The sequence below is a fragment of the Mirounga leonina genome, unplaced genomic scaffold (genome assembly GCF_011800145.1).
Source record: "Mirounga leonina isolate KUSES-001 unplaced genomic scaffold, KU_Mleo_1.0 Mir_224, whole genome shotgun sequence".
NCBI classification, from domain to species: Eukaryota; Metazoa; Chordata; class Mammalia; order Carnivora; family Phocidae; genus Mirounga; species Mirounga leonina.
In genome coordinates, this window is record NW_023270615.1 from 4,943,807 (window position 1) to 4,968,727 (window position 24,921).

A 24,921-nucleotide genomic window follows, 5' to 3' on the forward strand; every position below is an offset into this window, starting at 1 on the left:
ATTCCTATTAGGACATTCCAGGGCCCTATTGTTCATCTCCCAGTAGCCAAGGGCAAAATCCAGACCTCTTTTTGGGGTGAGGTTAATTCTTCACTTCACACAAATATGTATACAATAAATGCAACAAAGAATAATAAAGCATGGTAAGGGGGATAGAGAGAGATGTGGAGGTGCTTCTTCCTGTAGATGGATTGGGCAAGAGAGGCCTCTCTTGAAGTTTGTGTGTTTTATAGCTTTTTTCAGGGTCAACTCTTTGTCTTCTTATCAACTCTCCTTAATTTTGATTAATTTTCTGCTTTTATCTGCATTCATTCTTTCAACTTTGAGTTTATTTTATTCTAATTTTTTGACTGAAAGCTTAGTTTTGTTTTTTGAAATATATAATCACATACGTATTTATTGCTTGATATATATGTGTGTGTGTATACACACACACATATTGCATCCCATAAATATTGGCATTTAGAGCTTAAATTACTTTTATTTCTAAATCATTTGTAATTTAAGCTTTGATTTCCTCTTTATCCAGGAATTATGTAAAAGTTTATTTTTAAATTTCTAGGTGCTTTCTTTCTTTGTTTCTTTTTCTTTCTTTTTTCTTTTTGCTGGTGGTGGTGTCTCTATTTTATTGTTTAACTTCTAATTTTTTCCATTGTGGTGGTTACTTTCTTCTTTTTGGAATGTATTGAGAGTTTCTTTGTGACTCAATACATAGTCTATTTTTATGAATGTCCCATGTTTTTGAAAATAATGTGCATTCTTTATTGGGTACAGAGTTAAATATTTATCTCTTAGATCAAAGTTGTTAACTGTGTTATTAAAATCTCTAAATTTTCTTGAAAAAATGTGATCTTCTATGATCTGGGATCTGTGTGATTTTTGTTCACTGTAGCTTTTTCAGTTTCTGCTGGAACTCTAATAGATTTTGATGTATATATTTCCAAACTACATTGATAGGTACATTAAAAAATAGATGACTATTGAATCTTCTAGGTGGATTTTTAATTTTTAAAAATGCTAAATAGTCCATACTATAATGTCCTTGAATCCTTTTTTGTCTGATTACTATTTCTACATTCTTAAATCATCTTTTTGTTAGCATTATCTAGGGCATATTTTTAAGTTTATTTGCAATGTTCCTGTGTCAATTTGTTTTAAGGGTCTCTTAAAACATGATATATTTAAATTTTTACAAAAACCTGATTTGTGCCTCAACCTTTAGAAAGGGGAATTAACACATCTCTTATAAATTATTACTACCATAAACTTCTTTTTGAGTCATTTTATTATGTTTTCTACAAATATGCTTTCTGTTGTTTCTTTTCTCATTCTTCCTCTAGGGATGCAGTGTGTTGAGTCTCTTTTTCTGCCTTATTGAGAAAGTTTACAGTTTTGTTCATATGAGCTCTGTACTTTTGTTAATTTGTTCACTGAACTTTCTAGTATTTATTTCTGTAGTGAATGAGATCTTTTTCCATTTCATTTCTTACTAATAGAGCAATTTAAAATTTAGGTTGTTGCATATTTATCATCCATGAAGCTAGTGAAATTATCTTTTTAATTTGAATAGATTTTGTAAAAGTCTTTTGGATTTTCTAGATATTGTGTAGGATATAAGGATGATTTTGCATTCCATAGCTGAATTTTCCAAGTACTGATTACAAATATGGATGATCATCTGTAACACCTGTTTTCCCCATAATGGGCTGTTGTGATGCTCCAGTAAAGAATATATGTGAGAAGCATTGTAAGGTGTAAAGAACTCTGTCATGGTTGGGCACTATTATTAGAGTGGGTGCTCAGTCCATATGTGCTGATTCAGTTTGATACCTAACTTGGCCACCTTTACCACATATTTCCTTTTTCAATTATCTGTGCCCTTTTCAAAAAGCATATGAGATCCTGTGCCCAGGGACACAGGAGGTCTGTGAAAATTTTTATTTAGAAATGAATGACCACATAAAGCTTCTTTTTAAAGTCAGACATTAAGGTTTTGTTTGTTTGTTTGTTTGTTTCCATTTTCCTGTTGATTCTGACAACACATCTGTAGAATACATGCATCCCTGTGGTCATTTTGGTCAAACACAAAGCTGAGCAGATGCTTGCTTGAGCCCCAACCACCCGGCAGGCCTTTGTTATCTCCTTAAGAGTCTCCAGACTAGGAAATCCAAGGGACACATTTCATTGCAGTTGAAGGCAGGATTATGAGCTGATGATTTACTGTGAGACCCAAGCTTTACTATAGGCACCATTTGGAATGGGAAGCATGGGGATTTGCATCCATCAGGCACAAGGACCAGGAGCCAGGAGGTGACTTATGGACCAAAGCTGTTTCACCAGCTGGTGAGCCTTTGTGATTTGGGTCCAGTGCAGGTAGAGTTGTGCTCATTAACAAAGGGCAGTCTGCAAGCTGTCAGTGACCTTGCCTACAGGGCGAGGGTATTTGCCTAAAAGAGCACTATCTTCCCATGAGGCAAGTGGAGACTTGGAGAAAATGTCCTCTGGCTTCTCCTAGGTTGAGTTCCATGAACCATCTCCCAACCAGAGAACTGGAGAGCTTCAGAGAGTCTTCTCTTTGCTTCATGCTCATCAGATGTGTTCGGGCGTCGGAGCTGCTGGGACTCGTGTTGCTCCTTACAGAAAAATAATACATTATTATCAAATATTAAGACTGGCCATAAAATAATTTAATACATAATTTTGTTTTAAATATTATTTCATCAGTGATTAAGTTCTACTATAAACTTAATATTGGCCAGAGCTTTTCTTTTCTGAGATCTAGCTTAAAGCATGCCAATTCCATGTCTCTGTCTAATATCAAATTAAAGAAGTCTAAACATCTTCAGAAGACTTCTGTGAGTCTCTGGATATCTAAGTCCTCAAGGCCACATAAGCATTTTGAGGTTGACATTACTGAAAATCAGGAGCCACATCAACGGGGCGTGGGGTGTGTGTGTCCCACATTGTTCACTGAGCAGCAAATAACCTGAAACCATACATTTACCATCCCTGCTTTAAAAATCCTTTGGGACATTCTGCCACCGAGAGTTTCTCATTGATCCTTTGGCCCATCGGTGCCCAAGCTTCAAGGTCTCACTGACTCCTTTCTTGGTGTCTTTCCCCCCATCTTTCCTTGTGTCCTTCCTTTGTCTTGTAGAGCCTTGGGAACTCTGTATTCTCCAAAACTTGTAAATCCCAAACCCTCAATAAAACTAAGGGTTTTCTATTTAACAGAAACTGTCTCCCTGAGCAGGTAGTTGGGGTTATAAGTAACAGACATTTTTTCCCAATACACCAACATGGAAGAGGCAACCAGTCCCAATATTAAAAAAAAAAAAAAAAGATTTTTAAGGAAAAACAGATCAACTATTTGATCCAACTTGTGGGTGACCAGTTCTGTAAGGCGTAGTCACAGAAACACCCAGCTAAAAATAAGCTTCTCAGGTAGGCATCCCAGAGCCTTTGTAACCAGCCTACTTTTGACTTTTCTCTACTGATCTTCCATCATTGCTCGCCATGAACTCACTTGTCTAAGGGGCCAGGCAGGGTAGGAAAAAATTAAAGAGCAAAACTAGAGAAAACATGTCTTGTCTAAAAGCGACAATTTTTCCAGCTGGGAATATGGGCACAATGTTGCTAGATCTTCTATTTTTTTATAAAAGCATCTGGAGATTCCAGTTTTATACAGAATTTACTCATTAAGTATAACCCAAGCAAAACACATCTGGGGGTGATAGTCAGAATGTAGCTACAGTGCTTTGTGTTCTAGACTTGTCGCTTTCAGTTTGCTGGGGCTTCTTCCCCATACTCCTTCTTCTGATAAACATCTTGTCACCCTTGAAGGCTCAGTTCAAATGGCACTGTTTCTCTAGATCTCCCCATTTTCCCCTACAGCTATTCACAATAGAGAAAATGACTCCTCCTTTACAGTTATCAGAATCCTCTCTGTAAATACTTCTTTTGAAATGTATCACTGCTTTTGTCCATCTGCCTACCCTGCTATGCTGTGAAAACCTTGAGGACAGGGACCACGTTAACCATCTTTTTATCCTTGGCGTCTGGTATAATACTTAGCACATAGCAAGCACTCTGTGTTCGTTGAATGGATGAGGGAAACAGACGTGACTCCGGGATGTGGGGCCTGAGCTCGGCTTTCTTTCCATCTGCTTATCGTTCAGATTGTTTTTTTTTTTAACATTTGATCACAATGCCTTGCCTTTTGGCAGTTCTCATCCCTGACCTCTGGGGACTCGCAGCAAAATAGCTAATACCAGCTCTGTGAAAAACTAGTGTGGAAAAAAACAATTTACTGGTCATTTTGAGCAAATATCTGGGCTCTTTCACTGAAGAGTTTATTTTTAAAGAATATTTCACTACATAGTCCATTGAGGGCAGTTGGATAGGCATTTGTTCTCGTGGGGTGAAGGGGAAGGCGTGAGTGAGGTAAAAGCAGGACATGAGGCAGAACTGTCTAGATGGCACCTGGGAGTCCTCTCTGAAACATGATTTAGAAAGAGCAGCCTGACTCTTGCCTTGAATCTGTCTGGATGAGAGGTTTAAATTCTAAGAAGTAGATCAGTATTTCCCATAGCACGAAGCCATTTAACCATCCGAGGGATGAGTGTCCACACGTTCCTATAACATTACTTTTAGGAATTTAATTCTCAATTTCTGGGGGGTGGGGGGGATGGTGTTTTGGAAGGGAGAACTTAGAGAAAACTTAAAGCCCCTATCCCCTCACAAACCTGGAATAATTAGTTTTAATAAAAAAAAATAAAGATTTTTTTTTTTTTTTTTAAGCTGGACGATGTAGAATTAAGATGTACACCAAGGGATTTTTTGCAGGGGGGTATTATTTTAATGACCGATATTTTTCTGGCTTTTTCTTCCAAGACCAGAAACCTCTTAGAGCTCAATGGCTTTAAGCACAAAAACAAACAAAACAACAGTTTCCATGTGTGTCATGTTTCTGTCTTGTCTAATATGTGTATAGGGAGTTTCCAGGCTTCATGAACAAGAATTCCCTGACCAAGGATGTGGATGAGGGGCTTGTGGAGGGAAAGTTTCTGCAGACTGAGGGACATGAGAGTTATTTTGGCAAAATCTTTCCTGACTGCTTCCCCCACTTACCAACCGCCAACCCTCAGTCAGTAAAATGGCATTTTACCCAAACGTGTTAGAAAACTGCAGGGCAAAAAAAAAAAAAAAAGAAAGAAAGAAAGAAAGAAAGAAAGAAAACTGCAGGGCTTTAGGTTTGTAAAGTGTGATGAGGATGGAGAGTACCAAGGAGGAAGTGGTGAACACATTCTAGATGATACTGAGTAGTATCCACATGGATCACAGCTCTGGTAAAAACCTCCCTGCTGTTTGGCAGATCCCTCCTATTGCCACTTGGAGCTGTACAGGGATTATTAATTACATTCTCCACCCTCCTGGTTAAACATTTTTAGCTGGCTGTGAGAAAGTATAAATTCTCAGTTCATGTTTGAATAGAGAGGTGGGACATTTGGTCTCTGGGAAAAGTGCATGGAAGGATGATGGCAGGTTTGGGATTGGCTGGCCATATTTGAATCTCCGAATTCCCACTTACTTCACTTACCCCTTAAATGCCTCCTATAGCATTCTTTAAACAACCTTATCTCTTCCCTCTGCCCCGTTATTTTCTAATGCTGCTGTGACCTCTTTCCTTTGTGTTATGAACAAGTTGCATAATCTGTGTATTGTTGGTTCATACAGACATTCAGGAAAAAACCTTTATTTTCTTGAGATCAGTTTAGAGTATCCTCTCATTGAATGGGTGGGAACTTAACAGAATATCAGAGGAATGCACACTGTCTGAGAGGAAGAAACTTGTCTGTTCATGACTCTCTCCCTAATTTTTATTAGCTGAATTGTATCCCTTAAAAAAAAAAAAGAGAGAGAGGTTGGTGTCTTAACCCCCCGGTTCCTCAGAATGTGATCTTATTTATTTTAAAGATTTTATTTATTTATTTGACAGAGAGATCACACAAGTGGGCAGAGCGGCAGGCAGAGGGAGAAGCAGACTTCCCGCCGAAGGGAGCCTGACATGGGGCTCGATCCCAGGACCCTGGGATCATGACCTGAGCCAAAGGCAGATGCTTAACAGACTGAGCCACCCAGGTGCCCCAGAATGTGATCTTATTTAGAGATAGGGACTTTACAGAGGGAATCAAGTTAAAATGAGATTCAAATATGGGCCTTAATCCAATATGACTTCTAAAAGAGAGAAATCTGGACACAGACGTGCACACAGGGGACATGCCAGGTGAAGAGGAAGGCAGAGATCGGGATGATGTTTCTATAAGCTGAGGAACACCAAAGATTTCCAGAAAACCTGAGAGGTTAGGTGAGAGGCACGGAACATTCTTTTTCACAGCCCTCAGAGGAACCAACCCTGCCGACATATTGATCTTGGACTTCGAGCCCCCAGAACTGGGAGATAATACATTTCTGTCACTAAACCACCCAGTTTGTGGCTCTTGCTCACAGCAGCCCTAGCAGACTCTTATTGTGATGACTGACACACTGTCTGGCCATAGTAGGTGCCTAATAAGAGCTGAATGAAGTATCACGGTGCCCCCCTCATAGGGAGGTCTCTGTCGTGCCTAGAAATTGGGAGTAAGTGTGTGTGTGTGTGTTCCAGTCAGCATAATCACTGCATATTTCTTCATGATCTACACCTTGAAGATGAAAATTCTCTTCCTTGAGGCTCTATGTGAGAAAGAATAATCTTTGCTGGGGCAGGGACTCAGGAGCCTGGGACTCAGTTTTCTACCTTGTAAAAGTCCTTGAAGGAAGGGATGACAAGGAACCTAAGGTGTGAATCTGAACCCAGAGGAGGGAAAATGGAAAAACACAGAGGATTATCTCAAAAAATATCTTTCCACGAAAGACAGAAATTGTTCTGTTCTTCACGTGTAAGATTTGGGATCTGGTATTTTCCCTTGTGGGTCAATGTGCACAAATCAATTTGTATTAAGCATGTCTTTTTATTGTGATGCTTTGACATTTGTGGCCTGACCCTGCAAAGACTAAAGACTTGCCCACTCCCAGGGCCAACCAGTTCCTAGGATAGTAAGTGATGCCCCTGAGTGGGCTCTTTCAAATGCATAGTGACCAATTCAGAGTCCCTGCCCCAACCACTTCTTTTATTGAGCTCTCACACTCTGCTCACTATCCCCCCACCCTAATCCCCCAGGGCCAGATACTGAGGAGGAGAGGAGATACTTCCTAAACTCCAGAGCCAGCTGAAAGGATCCAAATCCAGTTATCCAAATTAGCCAACCCTAAACCTATTTATCTTGCCTCATCAGTTCCTTGCCATGGAAACCACAAGAAAAGCTCTTTCCTGGGTTTCTCCCTCACTCCTTTGCCTCCTGACCAACCTGGTGCTTCCCCACGTGGCCTTGCATGGCATGGCATGGGTGCCCCCTTCTCTTGGGAACTGTTTGCAGCCAACTCCTTTCAGGGGTAATCCTCTCCTGATCTGTTGCCTACCTGAAGAGTAACAAAGCCTACATTTTTAAAACTCAGGCGTCTGTAAAAGCCATGTTATAAATGCACAGACGACTCCTATCGGTGATATAGAGAGAATCTGTAATTGCCCCTCATGTCATTGATCTGTGTTGCTGGTTCTGAAGAGATTCTTCAGATGAACAATACTTGTCTCTATGAGCAGATTACGTTGCCAGAGATGTTTGGGATCACTGAGAATTTTTAGTTTGCGAAAAGGAAGACCAGGAGTCAGGAGTGAAAGATGTACTTTATTTAAGGCTTTGATAGGACAAAGAGGTTTGGACACACACTTGCTCTGCCTAGTCTCAATGAGCCGAACCAGCTATAACCGGGGGTAAAAGATAGGCGAAGGAAGATTTTGTTTCACTATTAAGAAATTAATTAAATAATTAACATTGTTTTTTTTTTTTTTTTAAAAACAATGAGCAATGATGGGTGAATATTGAGTGATAATGAGTTCAAACAGTAGAGTTAAATAGTGAATAAATGATCATGTATAGGAGCATCTTGTAATGTTTTTTTTTTGTAGTTAGTGTAGTGGTTGTAATAAAATTTCCCTTTTATAGTTATTTATATTATGTCTTTGTCCTCTTGTATATCCACCTTTCTTGGACCATAAGAGCAGAGTCTTTATCTGTCATATTTCATGATTTGGATTTCCAGTGAACAGTGCCTGGCATATAGTAGTGGAAGTAAATATTTGTTGAATAAATGTTTGTTACAGTACCTGATAGGAAATTAGAGACTCTCTTGGATTCTTTTCACATTTGTGTCAGGACTGCTAAGTGTTTCCAAAACCTGGTGTCTTTTCTCTGTGGCACACAAGTAGACTACATTTCCCATAACCTTTGCTGTTATGTGGCATCATGGGATTAATTCTGATTGGTGGAAGGTGGATAAGCCTACTCTGTCCAAACCTATTATGTAATCTTACATGTTCTCTCTTGCTTGCCTCATCTTCTGGCCACATGCAAAATGTCCAGTGATGAAGGTGACATGTGACATTGGGCTCCCCATTTTGACTGCTGCATCAGGAGTGCATGAGTACAACTATAATAATTTCCGTCTCTTAAAAAGCAGTGACTTCTCTAAAATTTCTTACTTGTACAGTGAAATAGCACAAGGAGTGATTAGTTCTCCAGATTCTCTTCCTTTTGATTGAGACTTTGTGACTTGATCAGACCAGACTGGGGGAATTTGAGAGGGATATGCCAAACCCAGGCTTTTATGTCCAATTTATTTTACAAATTGGGCTCCCTGATTTCTCTATTTTTGTTTCCTGCCCGGCTCAGTCTTCTGTGAAAATCTAGGAAGTTACGTTTAACCACTAATAGTCATTCAGACTCTTTCTCTCCTTGCTTTTGGCTAAATCTTTGGAGAAGAGAAGGGAAAGAGCATTCTTTCAGTGCCTTTTGCCAAGGGGCTGCCATTTCCCCTCTCCACTGCTTATGGTAAAAAAGCATGTCTAAATCTGATGCCTCTTCAAGAGGGTCATTTACTCCAGGGTAAAACCAGTGAAATGACAGCAAATAGTTGGGAAGCTAAAATTACAAAAGGAGACCGGATCTCAGTACATGTAGTTGACACATTTATTGAGTGCTTACACAATGCCATGCCCTGCTTCATGAACTTGGGAGATTTAAAGATCTGGGAGACAGAGCTGTAAAGAATTTTATAGTATCTTATAGTAGTATTTATTCAACCAGTTAAACTTAGCAAGTTCAAGTTCAGACAACAGTGAGAGAAAGCTTGTATAGCATGGTGACTTGGGCATATGAGACACCCCGTTCCCCCACCAAGATGGCATTAGGGGGTCTGCTTCACTTCTACATCTTCTCTAATTGGGTCAAGGAGCTGTTTGCCATGTGGGATGGGGGCCAAATGCTGGCTACTCCTTCGGTATCTGAAATGTCTTATGCACACCAGCTTGGTGTGATTATGGAAACATGTTGCCAGTTCTTACTCTTAATAGGGAAGAGGATCTAGGAATGGAACAGTGCTTTGGGCACAAAAATGGCTTCATTCGTAATTTTTAATAATGCTATCGAAGGTTAATAACTGTCATTTTCTATGGTCCAACCAGAGTTTAAAAGTGGTTTCCTTCCGTGTTTTAATGCTGCCTAGATCTAGGTTTCTGGGGGAAAAAATTAGATAATTTTACAGTCAAGAGTTTTGTGATCAGTTGTTGATGGAAACTGACAGGAACCTGGAATAGCTTGAGATCATATATTTGCTGTCTCTGACCAGTCATTTGAAGACCTGATTAGAAACCATGGGACACAATGGTGCTCTAACAGAAAGATGGGGGCAGTTCTCTGTTTCTGTGTTCTCTGATCAAGGCCACGTGGGATCTGGATGTCTGGAATAGAGACACTGCTCGAAACACACTGCATGGGTCACTACTGGTTCCAAAGACATAATTATGGCTTTGTAAGGCTCATCTTGTTGTGTGGACCAGGGCAAAATCTGTTAAATCTTGTTTAAACTACTAGTGGAGCATTTCAGCTCTAGGGACCCCAACCCCAAGGGCCTCCAAGCACCCAAAAAATCAACAGCCTCTCTTAGAATTGCCTTTTTCAGCATCTCTGTGAGTCTGTGATTATCCTCAATGACTTTCTACTATATCTTCACCTAAAACTCAGAGTATTCATATGTTAGTGGGCATTGATTTTGGTGGCGGAGTAGCTTGGTGCTGCTTTGTTTAAAAAAAAAAAATCAGACCTAGAGACTTAGTCATCAATTATTTATTATCTGAAAGCTTTTATCAGGTGTAGGGATTGTTACATCTATTTGCAAGCCTGTGGCGACTTGTTCCAACAAAATGTTTGCAGAGCAGTTGCTCATGGCTCTGCTGGCTGGGGCCTCCTTTTATGAAAGTTCTAGAAAAGGAGAGCTACCATCTTTGAGAGCTGCTGCTCGTATTTTAATTGCAACTTGGTGAGCTACAAGACTGCGGTGAAGTGTGGGTCTTTTCTCAGTGAGCACTTCTAACCCAGGCCAGGTCCATGAGGACACAGGAATTTCCAGAAAAGAATTATCCATTAGATCCTGGAGAAAGGGCAACTTAAGAGCCCATGGGATAATGTTTTCAAAGGCAAATCTGTCTATCTCCTTCATCCCCTCCTTGTTCCCTGTCAGGGGTAAGAAAATGATTAGGCGAGACTTTTTTCTTTTTCTTCTTTTAATTTTGTTCAGCATTAAAGGAGGGAACTTCATAAACATTGATTGTCATTTACAGAAAACATTCAGAAATCATGTGTGCATTATCTGGGAATGCTAACAGTATTCAACTAATAATTTACAGGACATAAAATAAGGACAAAAACCTATTACATTCTAAAGTAATATAAAACTCTTTTTTTTTAGTTGTTAGGGAGTGCTGTTTTATTCTAGTATATTTATAATAATAATTAAAAAAAACAACTCAATGCTTACTTCCTAAATGACTCAGGCTGCAGTTTTACTCACGTACACAGAAATTAGGGCTTATATATTAAACAAGGAGAGAGAGATCAGAAAATTGTAGATTTTAAAACTAGATGTCACGGGGTTTATTTGTAGTTTGCCTTTTGCCTCTATAGGCCAATAATAATACATGGTAATAATGTGATTAAGCTCCAGAAAAATCAATGGTGACTATAGGAGGCATTATTCTTTTAAAAAAGTATAATTATTATGCGTCTTAGAGTGAATACTTTTATTTTACATGTGTTTGGCAGTGCAACGTTTGTGCATTGCCAACCGTGGTGTGCATGCTAATAAGACGTATCAACTGCGCTTCACGGTGGCCCCTCTAGGTGCATCCTGTTTGGGAGGCGCAGCCGAGCCCCCTGGCAGCCCGTGGTTCCAACTGCTGGAGGACTTGCAGTCGTTTTTCACTTTACACGTGTAGGCTGGAGCTAACATAAAAATCAAATCTCTGAATGTGGGAAGTAGATGAAAATCGTTTCTCTCAATCCTAAAAGCAGGGAAGCATTGTCAGGGATTTAAAAAATATTGGAAAGTCTCATTTAAATCTAAATATCTTTTTTTTTTATTATAAATCGATCATCATAAAATACTAGCCTTTTAAAGTCATATTTGGGATGCAGGAAAAGCATCAGGTTCATCAGACTTGCTCCTGCCTGTGTGGTTACAGCTCATGACACCTTCGATCTTCCTCCCTCTCGGTGTCTCCCCAACCCTCCCCCAGGTTCTTCACAACATTTATTTGGTGAAGGTCAGTTATGGCTTCAGCGAATGAGTGATCTGACCTCAGGTTATTCATAAGAAATCAACATGTACAAAAATAGTTTGTTCATCAGAAAGCAGGGTTTCTGTTCCTTAAGCTAGTCCATGCAGAAAGGATCTGGACAAAGCCACTTGCTATAAGGAAAGATGACTTACTGAGGCAACTTTTTTTTTTTTTTAAACTTTCTTTCCTCACATTGTCTAGTTCAGATAGTGTTTGCAGGTCTTGGGCCGGTCTTCAGTACAAATTCTTTGGAGCAGATTTAATGGACAGCCCTGTCCCTTTCTCAGCTGTATTACAAAAAGAAGCATACACTTAACACCAATGACCCGTCAAGATGCTTAAACGGTTAACAACCAGTTTCTGAAAAGTACATAACACGCAGAATACGCAGAAAGGAAGCAAGTACATATTTGCTCTTTGTTGGTTTTCCCCCTCTAAAAAAATTGTTACAAAGTCTTAAGCTTAAACAGAGACATAGAAAAATCAGTGTATTCACTGTCTCCAGTTATTTACAGCAAAAATTACAGAGACAGCATACATTGTATTAGACCTTCCACAAGCATATATTAAAAGTAATTACATTTGAAAAAATATTTTTATTTTTCCTCTACATTTCTACAATACATACTCAGTTTTCTGTGGGTGTAGTTTGCACTCTGTGTGTGTGTGTGTGTGTGTGTGTTCCTCAAATGAAGCAGACAGTACTGTGCTTGGATGTGCGATCTGTAGCTTTTCAGACGTACCTAACGTGTGTGTGCATGTGCTCAGGATGGAGGCACGCAGATGCCCTCCACCAGCCCCCGCCAGAAGAGTAGGGTTTAAAAGAAGGATCATGCTGCCCAGCTGGGGTGTGGACACTCTGCGCCTCCCTCAACTGGGTCTATTCAATGCCGGTCACCTTGTGCTTTAGTTTGGCCATGAGAACAATCACTGAACTGCTTTTTCTGATCCACTGGAGGTCGTGCTTACAGTCATGCAGGAGGCAAAGATTACTATGGCCAATTCACTTCGGAGGATTTTCAGCAGCTTAGGCAAAAAGTGCACAAACAGACAACCTCCATCAGCTGCATAGGAATCCCAGGTCCCGCACTTCAGAACATGGAGGACTGCGTGATCATGACTACAGAATACATTCTGCAGATACAACTAAGGGAAAGTAAACACGTGTCACAGATATCGAAGCCACGTATCCAAAGAGACACATCGAGACTCAAAAGCGTAAAGATCATGCGTTTGACAAGAAGAAAGTGGCAAGAAACCTAGCCACCTGGCTCTATGAAGCTAGGAGTCTGGGCAAGACAAATAGAAATGTCTCTCATAAGCCATCGTTAAATTGAATCGCTTGCATTTTTAGATGCCTTTTTTTTTCCCCCCTACACTCTTACTATATCCTCTGGGAGTGACAGTCAGATGTGGAAACCAAGTTGAGTATCAGTGGGCAAGAGCTCCGCACCCACCCCCACCCCCCTCTCTAATTCATTCGGAGTCCTGTCTGGCCAGACTTACTCCAGGAAACAGGCCCCTAGATTCAATTTTGCTTTAAACCAGAGGTTGCAGACCGTGGACCCTCTTCTCAGAGATGTATTTGTTTGGTCTGCCCTCAGCTCTGAATCAACTGACATCACTTACAACTAGGGAGATTTTATAAGATTCAGAAGTGTTAGCAACACTTGGGCTTTAGCTGGCCTTGGGATGTCCCTTTTCAGATGGGGCATTTCCTTGCCGGCTGGCCACTGAACTGCTCTCGCTCATTTGCTTCAACTCCCTGGCCCTTTTAGGCTTTTGAATTTTTAACCCTTGCTTCAAATGAACATGTGCCTCTGGGTCCTGAGACCTGTCCTCGCGCCCTTCCACAAAATAGGTTGTCAACTCCTGTCTAATGACCCACCTGGTTTCCCATACCAGCCTGCTGCTTTTATTGGCAGTTGGAAACAAAAAATTAAATATCACTTCATCTAAAGCAGATGGTGGACTTTTCATCTTCTTGATACAGGGGACTCTGCAAAGGTTCACTACAGATGCATACTTTCAAGTTATTGCTGTTCTATCGGACGGTGGCTCTGTCAGGGCACAGGCATCCCTGCCTGAGTTTACTGCCAACTGTAGGAACTTCACTGGAAGCACACGTTTACAGAGAGAAGAGAGTCAGGAAAAAGTTATTTCTAATTTCCAACAGCAGTGGAATTTTTCCTTGCTTCTATAATACATGGAAACAAAGCACATGCAACAAAACGCACATCATTTGCATCTGACCAATGTTTTAAAAAACTCGTTAAGTTTTAGGTTGTCCTTGGGACAGAAGAATCGCTTTTGCATTCAAGCCTGGTACACATGGGATTGTGGAGAGTGAGCGTGAGTTGACTAGTCATGTGTATGGTTTTCTACAAACAATTTAGCTTGACTGCTGTGAAGTTAGGTGTTGGACAAGGCAGCTATGATAGGAAATGTCCTGATGTCTCCCTGGCACCTCTTGCTAATAATGTCCAGAGTTCACTGTGATTTAAGGTGTCACAGATTCTGCCCAAGAAGTCACATTAACCAAGAGACCACTATTATCTCTGTTTATACCTACACAGTGGTCCTTTATTTCAGAACCCTGAAGACAGTATTCAAATGAGGGAAATCCAGAAAGGGTATGTTTGTAGAGTACATCTCTACCCTCAGCTTTCATTCTCTGGGGGGAAGGGGGGGAAGCCACAGAATAAGGGATACAAAGACGACCCAAGTTGTGGACAATAGGAATATGTGTGGCGTATCAAGCCAGATTTGGAATCCCTTCCTCTATATTCCTTCCAGAATTTGCCTTTCCTTTTCCAGATCACAGATACACTGGAATTCAAATTCACACAACTGTACCTCCCTTGGCAGAGTCCGCTAACGCCCCTAAGATTTCTGTATTTTCCCTGCTCAGGACTTGTCTAGGAAGCTTGGGTTTGCTCGGGAGATGCATATTCCCATTAATAGGGAAGCTGGATTATTTGGCTCTTAGCGGATTTTAGAAAATGAGACCAAGTTGTCCTTATTCGTGTGCAACTTTCCAGCAAGTCCACACAGTTAACAGCACAGAGTTACTGCTTATTGTTCTGAAAGCCTTGTCAGAGAGGTTCTCTTGTTGGCATATTTAATTTATGCCGTTTATGTTTTGTTGTCATTTTCCTGTTTTTTTTCCCCTTCCTCCTTGATGTATTTTTTTTTTTTAAATGAAACATCCCTGAGTGGATACAGTGCAACATCTGCATCAAGCAGTGATTGTCATTTACGAAGCATGAAGTGAAGCTCATGGGTTCTTTCGTCCAGTGCGCATTGTAGCGTGAAGGTGTTGGGAAGGGACAAAGATGGCATGTGGTACAGAAAGTTGTCCTCTACCAAATTTCAAAATACCTTGAGATGGGGTCATAGGAGATGTTCCAAAGGCAGCTTTTAAAGGCTTTTGTTACCACTGAAAATATGCCCGGGTTCTCTTTTCAGGGACAGATTTGGCAACTGGGGCGCAAAATGGACATCTCTCTTCTCTGCTGAGGCGGGCTGAGCACGTACTGGTTTCCACTGTTTTGTTCTGATTCAATCGCTAGCTGTTTCCTGTCCCCTCGCTTCAAAAGGTTCCTGCCGTCCCAGTGAAATGCTTGCACTAGTGGAAATGGCAAACAAACTCAAATCCAGGACCTCCTGAGGCAAATGTGGGGAGCAATCCTTTTTCTACATCACCCATGGGACAGGGAAGGAAAAAATTCTCAGCCACTTCATCAACTGAGCCAATTTAAATCCTCTAAGGTGGACTGGAGGAAACAAATGATTCCCTTTGCAACGGAGCAGGAATTACAGGCCGACAACGGAAAACACTAGGCCAACAGAACAATGAAAACAAAGTCTGACATAAGTTCAAAGCTCAAAGGGAAACACCAAGTAGACACATTAAGCATTGCCTATCACAAGCCAATCATAAAACATACATTGCATTTGGAAACGGCTTGGTTTAATTGAGCGCCTTCCATTACCCTGTTTTCCTAGCAATCAGTAAAGTAATCTTTCCATTAGAAGGAAATATGACTCTTGGAATTAATTCTTTATACAAAGAGCTAGCAGGAGTGACATTTACACCAGAAACAACCAAGTCCCTGCAGCGGCATAATATGCAGTCTGCAGCTGTCTTCTTAGACACCGAAGGTAATTTGGTTCAATGTAGTTAAATTAATTGAATATAACAGTAGTTGAGAAAGAGAGTCATTATTTTAAAGCCTTTTTGTTTTTCCCCATGGGTTTGGAATTCATCAATCATGAGGTGCGAAAAGGCTCTGTCCTCTAGAAGAAAAGACTAGCACTACGGTCTGATCGTGAAGGAGGGGTTCTGTGGCATCGCGGAGATGGCTCTTAAGACCATGTAACTTTAGGAGAGCATCAGAGATTAAAAGGAAATCAAAGTTTCCACTGATGGAAACTTTACGAAGCAGGTGTGCGTGCGTGTTTGATGAGGAAAGGGCGGGGCCTCGTGAGTCCGCGGCTGGGCTACGCTTACGCTTACGGGAGATGGTGCATGTCACTGTCTTTTACACAAAGCTCGGCTCTAGCTTCCTTTTTTAACTACTCTTGTTTGGGGTCAGCTACGACCCAAGGCATTGGGCCTCCAGAGCTCAGGCCGAACAGGCTGCTTGGGGTTTCTGTTTTCCTGGTCCTCAGCTGGCTTGCAGAGCAGGTGGAGCGGGAACACTTGTCCTAGGAAGTCTGAATTCACTCAACCTCATCTCGCCTCTTGCATTCTGTACTTTGTGCAAGTTGCTAAAAAAAAGTAAGCCCACGCTAGATGGATGATGCAATGTCAAACTGCATAGGAAATAGTTTTGGCTTTGGGGTGTATTAGTTCTACAGAATAACTCAGATCTGTCGAGTTCTTGCTCTGTGCTTACAGTACAGCATTTTGGAGTTGAGAGAAATTAGAGGCCCCACACTAGAAGGACATATAAAATCCTGCCTCCCCCTTTATTGCTGCGTTTTCTAACAAACTTAGCAAAGAGAATGCACATAAAGAACTGCTTCTTTACTTTGTAGGTGCTCTTTCTACTTCTTCTTTGCCAAAAACAAAAAACAACAACAACAACACAAGAAAACCCCAAAAAGCCCCCCCAAAAACCCAAACCAAAACAAAACAGGTTAGAGAGAACATGTTTACATGAAATGGCATCCGGACCCTGGGTTCTGATTTCTGCTGTGACTCTAATTTTATTAGAAAAAAATTGCTGGTGGTCAAACCTACAGACTGCATTTCTCTGCTGAAGATACAATAAGCACCAAAATCAGTTTCTTTCCCAGCCCGAAATCCAAAGGAAAAAAAGAAGTGTTTTGCGTGTCCTGGTGAAAGATAGGAAACAGTGACTGTTTGGTTAAAAAAAGTCCTGGACTCCACAATATTATCTGTGGCCTAATTCTTAAAACAGGAAAATGGCTTCCAAATACCTCCCCCCACCCCCCCTCAATATTTACCATCCTGACAAGGCTTTGATGTCACTGATAGAGCTAGAGTTCTTATACAGAGGCTGTGCGTTATATTTATTCCTTTATAGACTTCTCTGAATTGGTACCATCCTGCCGTAGACGATAGTTGAAAAGTCTGGCTGGGAAAACAAAATCCTGATTGTCTAACATAAAGGTAACATATAACACAGAAGGGAAATAATATGAGAGAGCCTGACTGAACCTCCTTCGCTAGTGGGTATGGTATTTTAAGCCACAGTGCATGTGCAGGTGTAAGTAATAGTCATATATAATATTCTCAGATATTATATACTTATTACATACATGCACAGTGCTTTCCAAGACAGCTACAAATTTACACATGCATCAACTATCTAAAAACATAGAAATAGGTAAGCCTATTAAGTGGAATTTTCTTAAATTATATTTGAACAATTAACAGGAAAAGTAATCATGTAAAGTACCGCTCTGTTCTCGTATATATCTACAATAAAATTCTATAAACAGTTGTCTCCCAAAACATACCCGAATAAAATAAAATTAAAAAAAAAAAAGATAACACCCAGTGTCCTCTATTTGTATATTTATGGTCATTTCAAAAACAAACAAATAAAAGAGCCCCACTCAGGTGCATATTTACATTCTTCAAACTGTAGCGGTGAAAAATAATTCTATTAAGTGCAGGACATTCCTAATGTTGCAGTAGACATTTTTTCTTAAGTCTTCATGAACACATTGCTTTTGTCTTAATGGTGATGCATTCCATGACTAGGAGAGAATCCTCTGGTCGCCTTCATTTGCAGACGGTGGCACAGTCAGGATTAAAGAGCTCCTTGTATAATGGAGGAAAGAGTGTATTCACTATGTCTGGATGTGATTGTTTGAATACCTGCAGCTTCTCCCCGTGCAAGTTGCAGACCGCCGTGATGGTGGGGATCTTGGCTATTAACTGCAGAGTGGGGAGAGATGGGGGAGGGGACAGAGGGGGAAGGAAGCTCATTAGTGCTCTGTCTTCTGAATCAGTGTCCTTCCTCCTCAGATGAAGGCAAATGGCTTTGGAAAAAGATGTTCGGAAAGAAAGAAGGCTCACTCTCGGCTTCTCCTTTCCGCCAAAACAAAACAAATCGCGCCTCCCACCCCCATCCTCGAAAGGTAAAATAGAGAAAGCAAGCACGCAGGGCCAGGCGTCCTGATTCACTGTTCTTAAATAAAGTGTGTATGGGAGGTAGTCGAGTTTGATTGGTAGGAGTGGGTGCTTTGCAGCCGGGCTGACTGAGTCAGAATCCTGGTTCCAAAATCGCTAAAGGGCTGGGTGGCCGTGATACACTCTATCTCGTTTTTCTCGTTTGTAAAATGGGCTTACTCACAGTTCCTACTTCCTTGGGTTGTTGTGTGGACGGAGGTAATTCATATAAAAGTGTTAAGAATAGTGTAGGCATGAATCGCAATTGTTAGCTAATATGATCTATCATTTCCCACAGAGTTTTCTGATATGAATGTGAGATTTTCAGTTTTGGAAGGCGACCATGTAAGGAAGGTGTAATCTAAACTGTACGAGGCGTGATCCATAATCCTCGGGACTGCTTTGCTCACTAGCTTGCCTGAATCTTTCTCATTCTTTTCCGCGGTAATGCATAAAATGAGACCTATATTTAATCAAGAGAGAATTTGGGAGGTCACTGGCACTTGCTTCCTCAGGGAGGCATTAAAAAAAAAACTCGTGGGGGAACAACCACTTGTAATTGCTAGATTTTGATATATATGTATTATGTGGGATGTGATTTTTTGAGTTCAAATACCCAGAAGACAGTGTTTTATAATAATTTAAAATGTCCACAGTTTGCAAAATGCTACGTAGGTCTTAGGAGATGAACAACTCTGGCTTTTAACATATTTATAATTTAGGAACACTTAGAATTCATCATTTCGTGACAAAATTAGCCTAAAACCAAGTGTCATTATGATCAAATGACTGTGGGAATAAGATGTGCCTCCTGTAGAGAACATTTTCACAAAAGATAAGCCTGCTAGTTCATACAGCTGACCAAAGGTTCACTTGAAAGTGGTGGTAAAATAAAATTAAATAAACCCCATCTAATCACCAATTAGGGTCATGTGCTCCCTGCCCTATTCAATAATAAGAAACCATTTCAGCCTTTGAAGTGAAAGAGGAAATAGATAATTAGTTACTTTGTGGCTCTTCAAAATAAAAAATTTCCACTTCCATTAAGTTTTCTTTTAACCACGAATGAGTGTATAACCACACTATGAGCAATTCAAAAACAGCATCAGGATCAGAGCTGTTGATGTATTCATTAAAGGGATCTAGAACACATAAAGAAGTCTGGGGTTTGGGCTTTCCATTCCCACAGCTGCTTAATGATAGGGGTGGAAATGAAAAATGTGAAATCTTTGTTTATAGAATGGATGTTAAATTTTAGACTGAGAATCAAGACTTTTCTTTCCAACAGGATGTTACTTGAACTTGCAACAGGCACTGCTAGACACCAAAGTGCACAAGACAGTATGGTTCTTGCTTATCACCTGCTTGTGAAGACAGATGTGAATAATGGCATCACACAGTCAAAAGCAACTGGAAAGCTGGTGGGCGCCATGCAGGAATGGGTTAGAAGTGGTAGAGAACAGAATGTTCTATTCTCAGGGCTTCCCTGAGAAAGAGCCACTTAAGCTGAGCTCTGAAGGGAGAGTGGATGCTGACTAGATGCTGAGGTCCATGCTATGCCCCGGAGCCATGGGTGATGCTGCTGTGGTACCTGGAGCATTGGAAGAACGGAGCGGTGAGTGAGCATGTTTGACGGAAAAGCGGGAGAGATGGGCATGGCCAGTATATGCAAGTTGACATCAAGGCTCTTTGGAAGGGTTTTTCAGCAAAAGAGAGAGATGATCAGAATCGCATTCCGAAAGAGTCACTTTGGGTCCAGGGTGGAAGACAGTGTCTTTTCTATATTTTCATAGGTAAAGACTATACCAGGGTCCACTTCACTGAAGTCCCCTGGGAAATTATCCAAGCTCTCTCAACCAGCTGGTTCACACAGACTGAGACTACAACAATTTGGAACACTTCTTACACATTACAATCTCCCTGAAATAGCTACTGAATGCGGAGAGGGTTTGAAAGCTTTCTATAATCATCTGCAGTTGAACTGATGATATGCAGAGCTCCGAAAACTTCCAGATGCGATTCCATAATGACTGTCAACCTTTACTCTGCATAGGAATCACTGGGGCGCTTCCTAAAAATGCAGATTCCTGGGATCTACCCTTAGGGACTGTGTCAGTAAGTCTAGGTGGCGCTCAGCCTCCATGTTTGAGACAAACACCCCTTGGGATGCTGATGGACTGGTCCGTGGAATGGACATTAAAAAAAAAAAAACTATTACAGAGGTCCAAATCTTACAAATTTACAACTGACTTTCAAAATTGAAAAGTAAATTCTGTATCATATCTGAAACAGTCCTGGGGGCTGAGTGGAAAGTTAGCTCCTTTTCAGGAGACAGAGAATTTATCATCCTCAGAGAGGGGAGGTTCCATTTGCTTGGCTCTGTTAGTTTGGTGGGGGACAAGTAATAGAATTCCTGAGTTCCCTATGGGACACAGATAGACCATAGAGAGGATTCGCCTGGTGATAACAGGGTTTTAAATCCTGACTGCTTGGGTTTGAATCCTGTATGTGCTATTTACAGCTGTGTGAGCTTGGGCAAGTCACTTAACTTCTCAGCTTCATTATCCATCAGATGGTCCCTACCTCAGAGAGTTGTTGGGAGGGTTAACTGGGTCAACACAAACCGTCTAGAGCAGTGCCTGGCACATGGTGGCGATATATGGGTTTGGTGCTATGCTTCCATTCCCACATAACGCTTCCTTCAAGGAACAGTCAAGGCCATGATTGTTCAACCCAATGACATGGGGGGTGGGCAAGAAACCAACTTAACCCTTTAACCAAGCACTGGAAATTGGGTCATGTGTTAATGCGTGTGGAAATCAGCCATTTACTTTTGTTGAAATGAAAAAAGCAAAATCATATTTTCATTTTCTTGTAGCAATTAACCTGCTCATTTAGTAAACTGGGATTTATAAAGTGGGATCCTATATACTACAATTCTTAAAAGCATTTTTTTGCTCCTTTAGGGAAGGGGAGGAATTGTCCTCTTATGCATTAATTTCTCATTAAATGCATAAGAGGACAACCCTTCTATAGTTGCTCATGTGCATTTGGAAATACTTAACTATGTGTTCGGTTTTGGGAAAGTGAGTATGGACTCTTGCTTCTTTGCTGGCCCAAACTGGGGCTCAAGTGGGTTCAGGACCCACTTCTTCCCTCTTTTATGGGATTTGGATCCTGTCCCTGCTGCTCATCTGTATAATGGGCCGGATGATGAGAATTGCTTTTTGTGAAGTGCACTGGGGCCACGTGAGCAAAGAGCACCAAGGAAAGCAAAGAGCTTCCCTAACCTGTGTGCTCTTGGAGGAGGCTGATTTAAAGGCGTCCGATCAGCTGTGGAAATAGAAATGCTGATAGGGGCATCCATCACTCCGGAGGCAAGAAGGGCCAGGAGGGCAGGCGGAGGAAGCAGCAGGTAGTCACTTATTGCTCATTAATATTACGTACTGCAGCTGGGGGACCCCTATTTCAAAGGGAGCTCCGAGCGGCCTCAGCAGCAGTTAACGGCTCAACAACTTTTTAAACAGCTGGGGAAGTGATCCAGAAGCACTTGGAGATGGAGGGGGTAGTCGATTTCAAATCATCATGAAATTTCTTCATGTTTAAATAATCCCTGCAGCAGGAGTAGACAGAGGGTCTAGAAAAAGGCATTTTCACATTCATCTCTCTCTTATGACGAGCATTTCTTATACGAAGGAAGCTTTAGCTTATACCTACAGGGGTCTATGAGAAGAAAAAGCCGCTGTTGGAGAAGAGATAATAATCCTGTGCTTCTTTCCAGAGGGTGGTTTTATGAGAAAATCCACAATTTTATAATGAGGACGTTTGATGTGGAAAAATGGAACATGCAGAAGGTAAGACTAGTGATCTTGTTCACAGGGGCTTCCAGGCCATCAAGATGCCCTCCAGCCTGAAGCAGGAAACCAACAATGGTTTGACCAAAGTGGAGGAAACTTCAGAAGCACTGATAAAAACTGGGCACATCATGTGAGGCTCAATACATCCATTTAACGTGCCCATTCGCTTTTCTTTTTTTGGGTGTTTGTCTGGCTAAACCTGGACATTTGGATTAAGACTGTAAGATTGAACTTGAGATATCTGTCCCGTTGCAAGCCTCCCCCTCCCCTCCTCACCCCATCCTTGGCATCCATGCTGAACTGGCTGGCTAAAATGAGAGTGGACACTGATTCAGCTGGGGCTGGGAGCTGGCATCGGACTGAGAGCCAGCAAGTTACTTTCTAAATGCAGCAGAAACCACAAGTAATCGAAGAAGGTAAGAGCAAGCCATATTTCACCATGTGAACCAGGGAAGCAGAGTTAGCTAGTATTCAAGGAGGGAGAAGAATGAAGGAGATGCCTAAAGAGAGATAAACATGAGCTGGAGAATTAAGAAGGCTTCTCGATTCTGCATTTTCATCCTTAGGTTCCAGGAGATCTCTCTCCATTCTTTTCTTTTCCTTTGCTTACGCTAGTGTGAGTTGGTTCCTATTACTTGTTACCAAAGAGTTCTAACGAATACATCAACTTCCGACTTGATGCATGAGAAGTCACATCAAGACCTCTCTCTCTCTTTTTTTTTAATTTATTTGAGAGTGAGAGCACAAGCGAGGGAGAGAGAGAGAAGCAGACTTCCTGCTGAGCAGGGAGCACGATGCAGGACTCGACCCCAGGACCCCGGGATCATGACCTGAGCTGAAGGCAGACGCTTAACTGGCTGAGCCACCCAGGCACCGCAAGACCTCTCTTTTTTCTTACAGACCATTAGTCTGATGGAGAACCCCTGGAATTTCTGGGTGGTGGACATGCAGTGGATGCCAGCAAACTTGGAACAGCTAAAATGGACCAAAATAATCTGGTCTTTCACAGGAACTCTGCAAGGAAACTGCCCAAGGCTAAGACCATATGTGATCACCATTTTCCACCTTGCGTCTGTCACAGAGGACAAACTCGCCATAAACGTGTGCTGAAGTAGAAAACGGGCCCAGGACAAAGCTACGCTTCTTGAGTATGGATTTGGAATTTATAAACTTGGGTGACATGCTGAATTGTTTTCTATAGTTTTTCCTATCTTTGGGTCATTTTAAAGCATAAACACCATTGTGAGGAAGCCCAAGAAGCCTGAGCGGGGCTCTCAAGTGCCCAGTTTCACCTGGGCAGTGGTTATGTTAACTTTGTGATCATTCACTGAGCTATCTACCTACTTACGATTTAAGAACTCTTCAGCACGTGTTATACTTTTAAAAAGCATAGCAATTTTGAAGTAAGAAACAAGTTCCTAGCCAAGTAGAGGAATGGGGAGGCTCATCACAGGTAGGAGCTCCTCAGGTGCTCACTGGACAGACTGCTCTTCAAATTGACCCCAAATCCCTAGAGCCACCTACTAAGAATTCTAGTTTAACACAGTTCTTGCAAGAAGAAAGCAGGCTTTAGAGAAAACATCCCATTACTAATCAGGGCATAGCCTATTTTGACCTCATTGAGAAAGCAGAAAGATCAACGGAAATGACCCTGCGCAGTTTTCACGGATCTCTCAGTCAGTATTTGCCTCACAGGCTCTATCTGCAAATCACCATGGTTGGTTTTTTTTGTTTGTTTTTTTCTAGATCTGTATCAAAAGAGCACCATTAATGTTACACTGACCAGGGATGATTTCTTTCCGGTAAAATTTCAATTTATTAACATGTGAAATAGGGCTGTCTAAGCCTTCCGTCTTGTAAGCTTTTATTTAGTAACTTGGTTCTAACAGAAGGAGAAACTTTGCTCTCTGTGTTGATGATGCAGTTTTGCTATTGTTATGCTACAAACGGGCTTAGGAATTAAGAAGTTAGTGTATCAGTTGGCTTGTACTTCACCCAGCTCAACCCCTCATGTTCTCCCTGGGAAGATGGAACCTTCCAGAGCTAAGAAGGAGATGAACCTCAAAGAAACAAATTTGTCACCACATGATGCAGCCATTCTTCTTGTCCAGGATAGTCTCTTTCCACAGGTGACTTGAGCTCTCCACTGTGTTTTCTTTAACATGGTACAACCTTAGACTACCTTATGGATGAGGGGATGTGGTGGGACATCTTCACAGGCAGCAAAGGCTGTGAAAGAGTGACTGGCAGAATGGCTAAAATTAACAAGTCAGGAAATAACAGATGTTAGCAAGGATGTGGAGAAAGAGGAACCCTCTTACACTGTTGGTAGGAATGCAAGCTGGTGCAGCCACTCTGGAAAACGGTATGGAGGTTCCTCAAAAAAGTTAAAAATAGAGCTACCCTAAAACCCAGCAATTATACTACTAGGTATTTACCCAAAGGATACAAACATAGTGTGATCTGAAGGGGCACCTGCACCCCAATTTTTATAGCAGCAATGTCCACAATAGCTAAACTATGAAAAGAGCCTAGACGTCCATCGACAGATGAATGGATAAAGATGTGGTACATCTATACAATGGAATATTACCAAGCTATCAAAAAGAATGAAATCTTGCCATTTGCGATGATGTGGATGGAAC

The 24,921-nt window shown here is 41.3% G+C and overlaps 1 protein-coding gene across 1 annotated transcript in view; it reads right to left on the reverse strand.

Annotated features, from left to right (window-relative positions):
- Nucleotides 1–2,447: 2,447 nt before the first annotated feature.
- RORB (RAR related orphan receptor B) overlaps nt 2,448–24,921 on the reverse strand; it is a 67,310-nt gene continuing 44,836 nt past the window's right edge. Inside the window, exon 9 of the mRNA XM_035028965.1 lies at nt 2,448–2,633. Within this exon, the coding sequence (XP_034884856.1) occupies nt 2,448–2,633 (186 nt within the window). The remainder of the gene's footprint in view (nt 2,634–24,921) is intronic.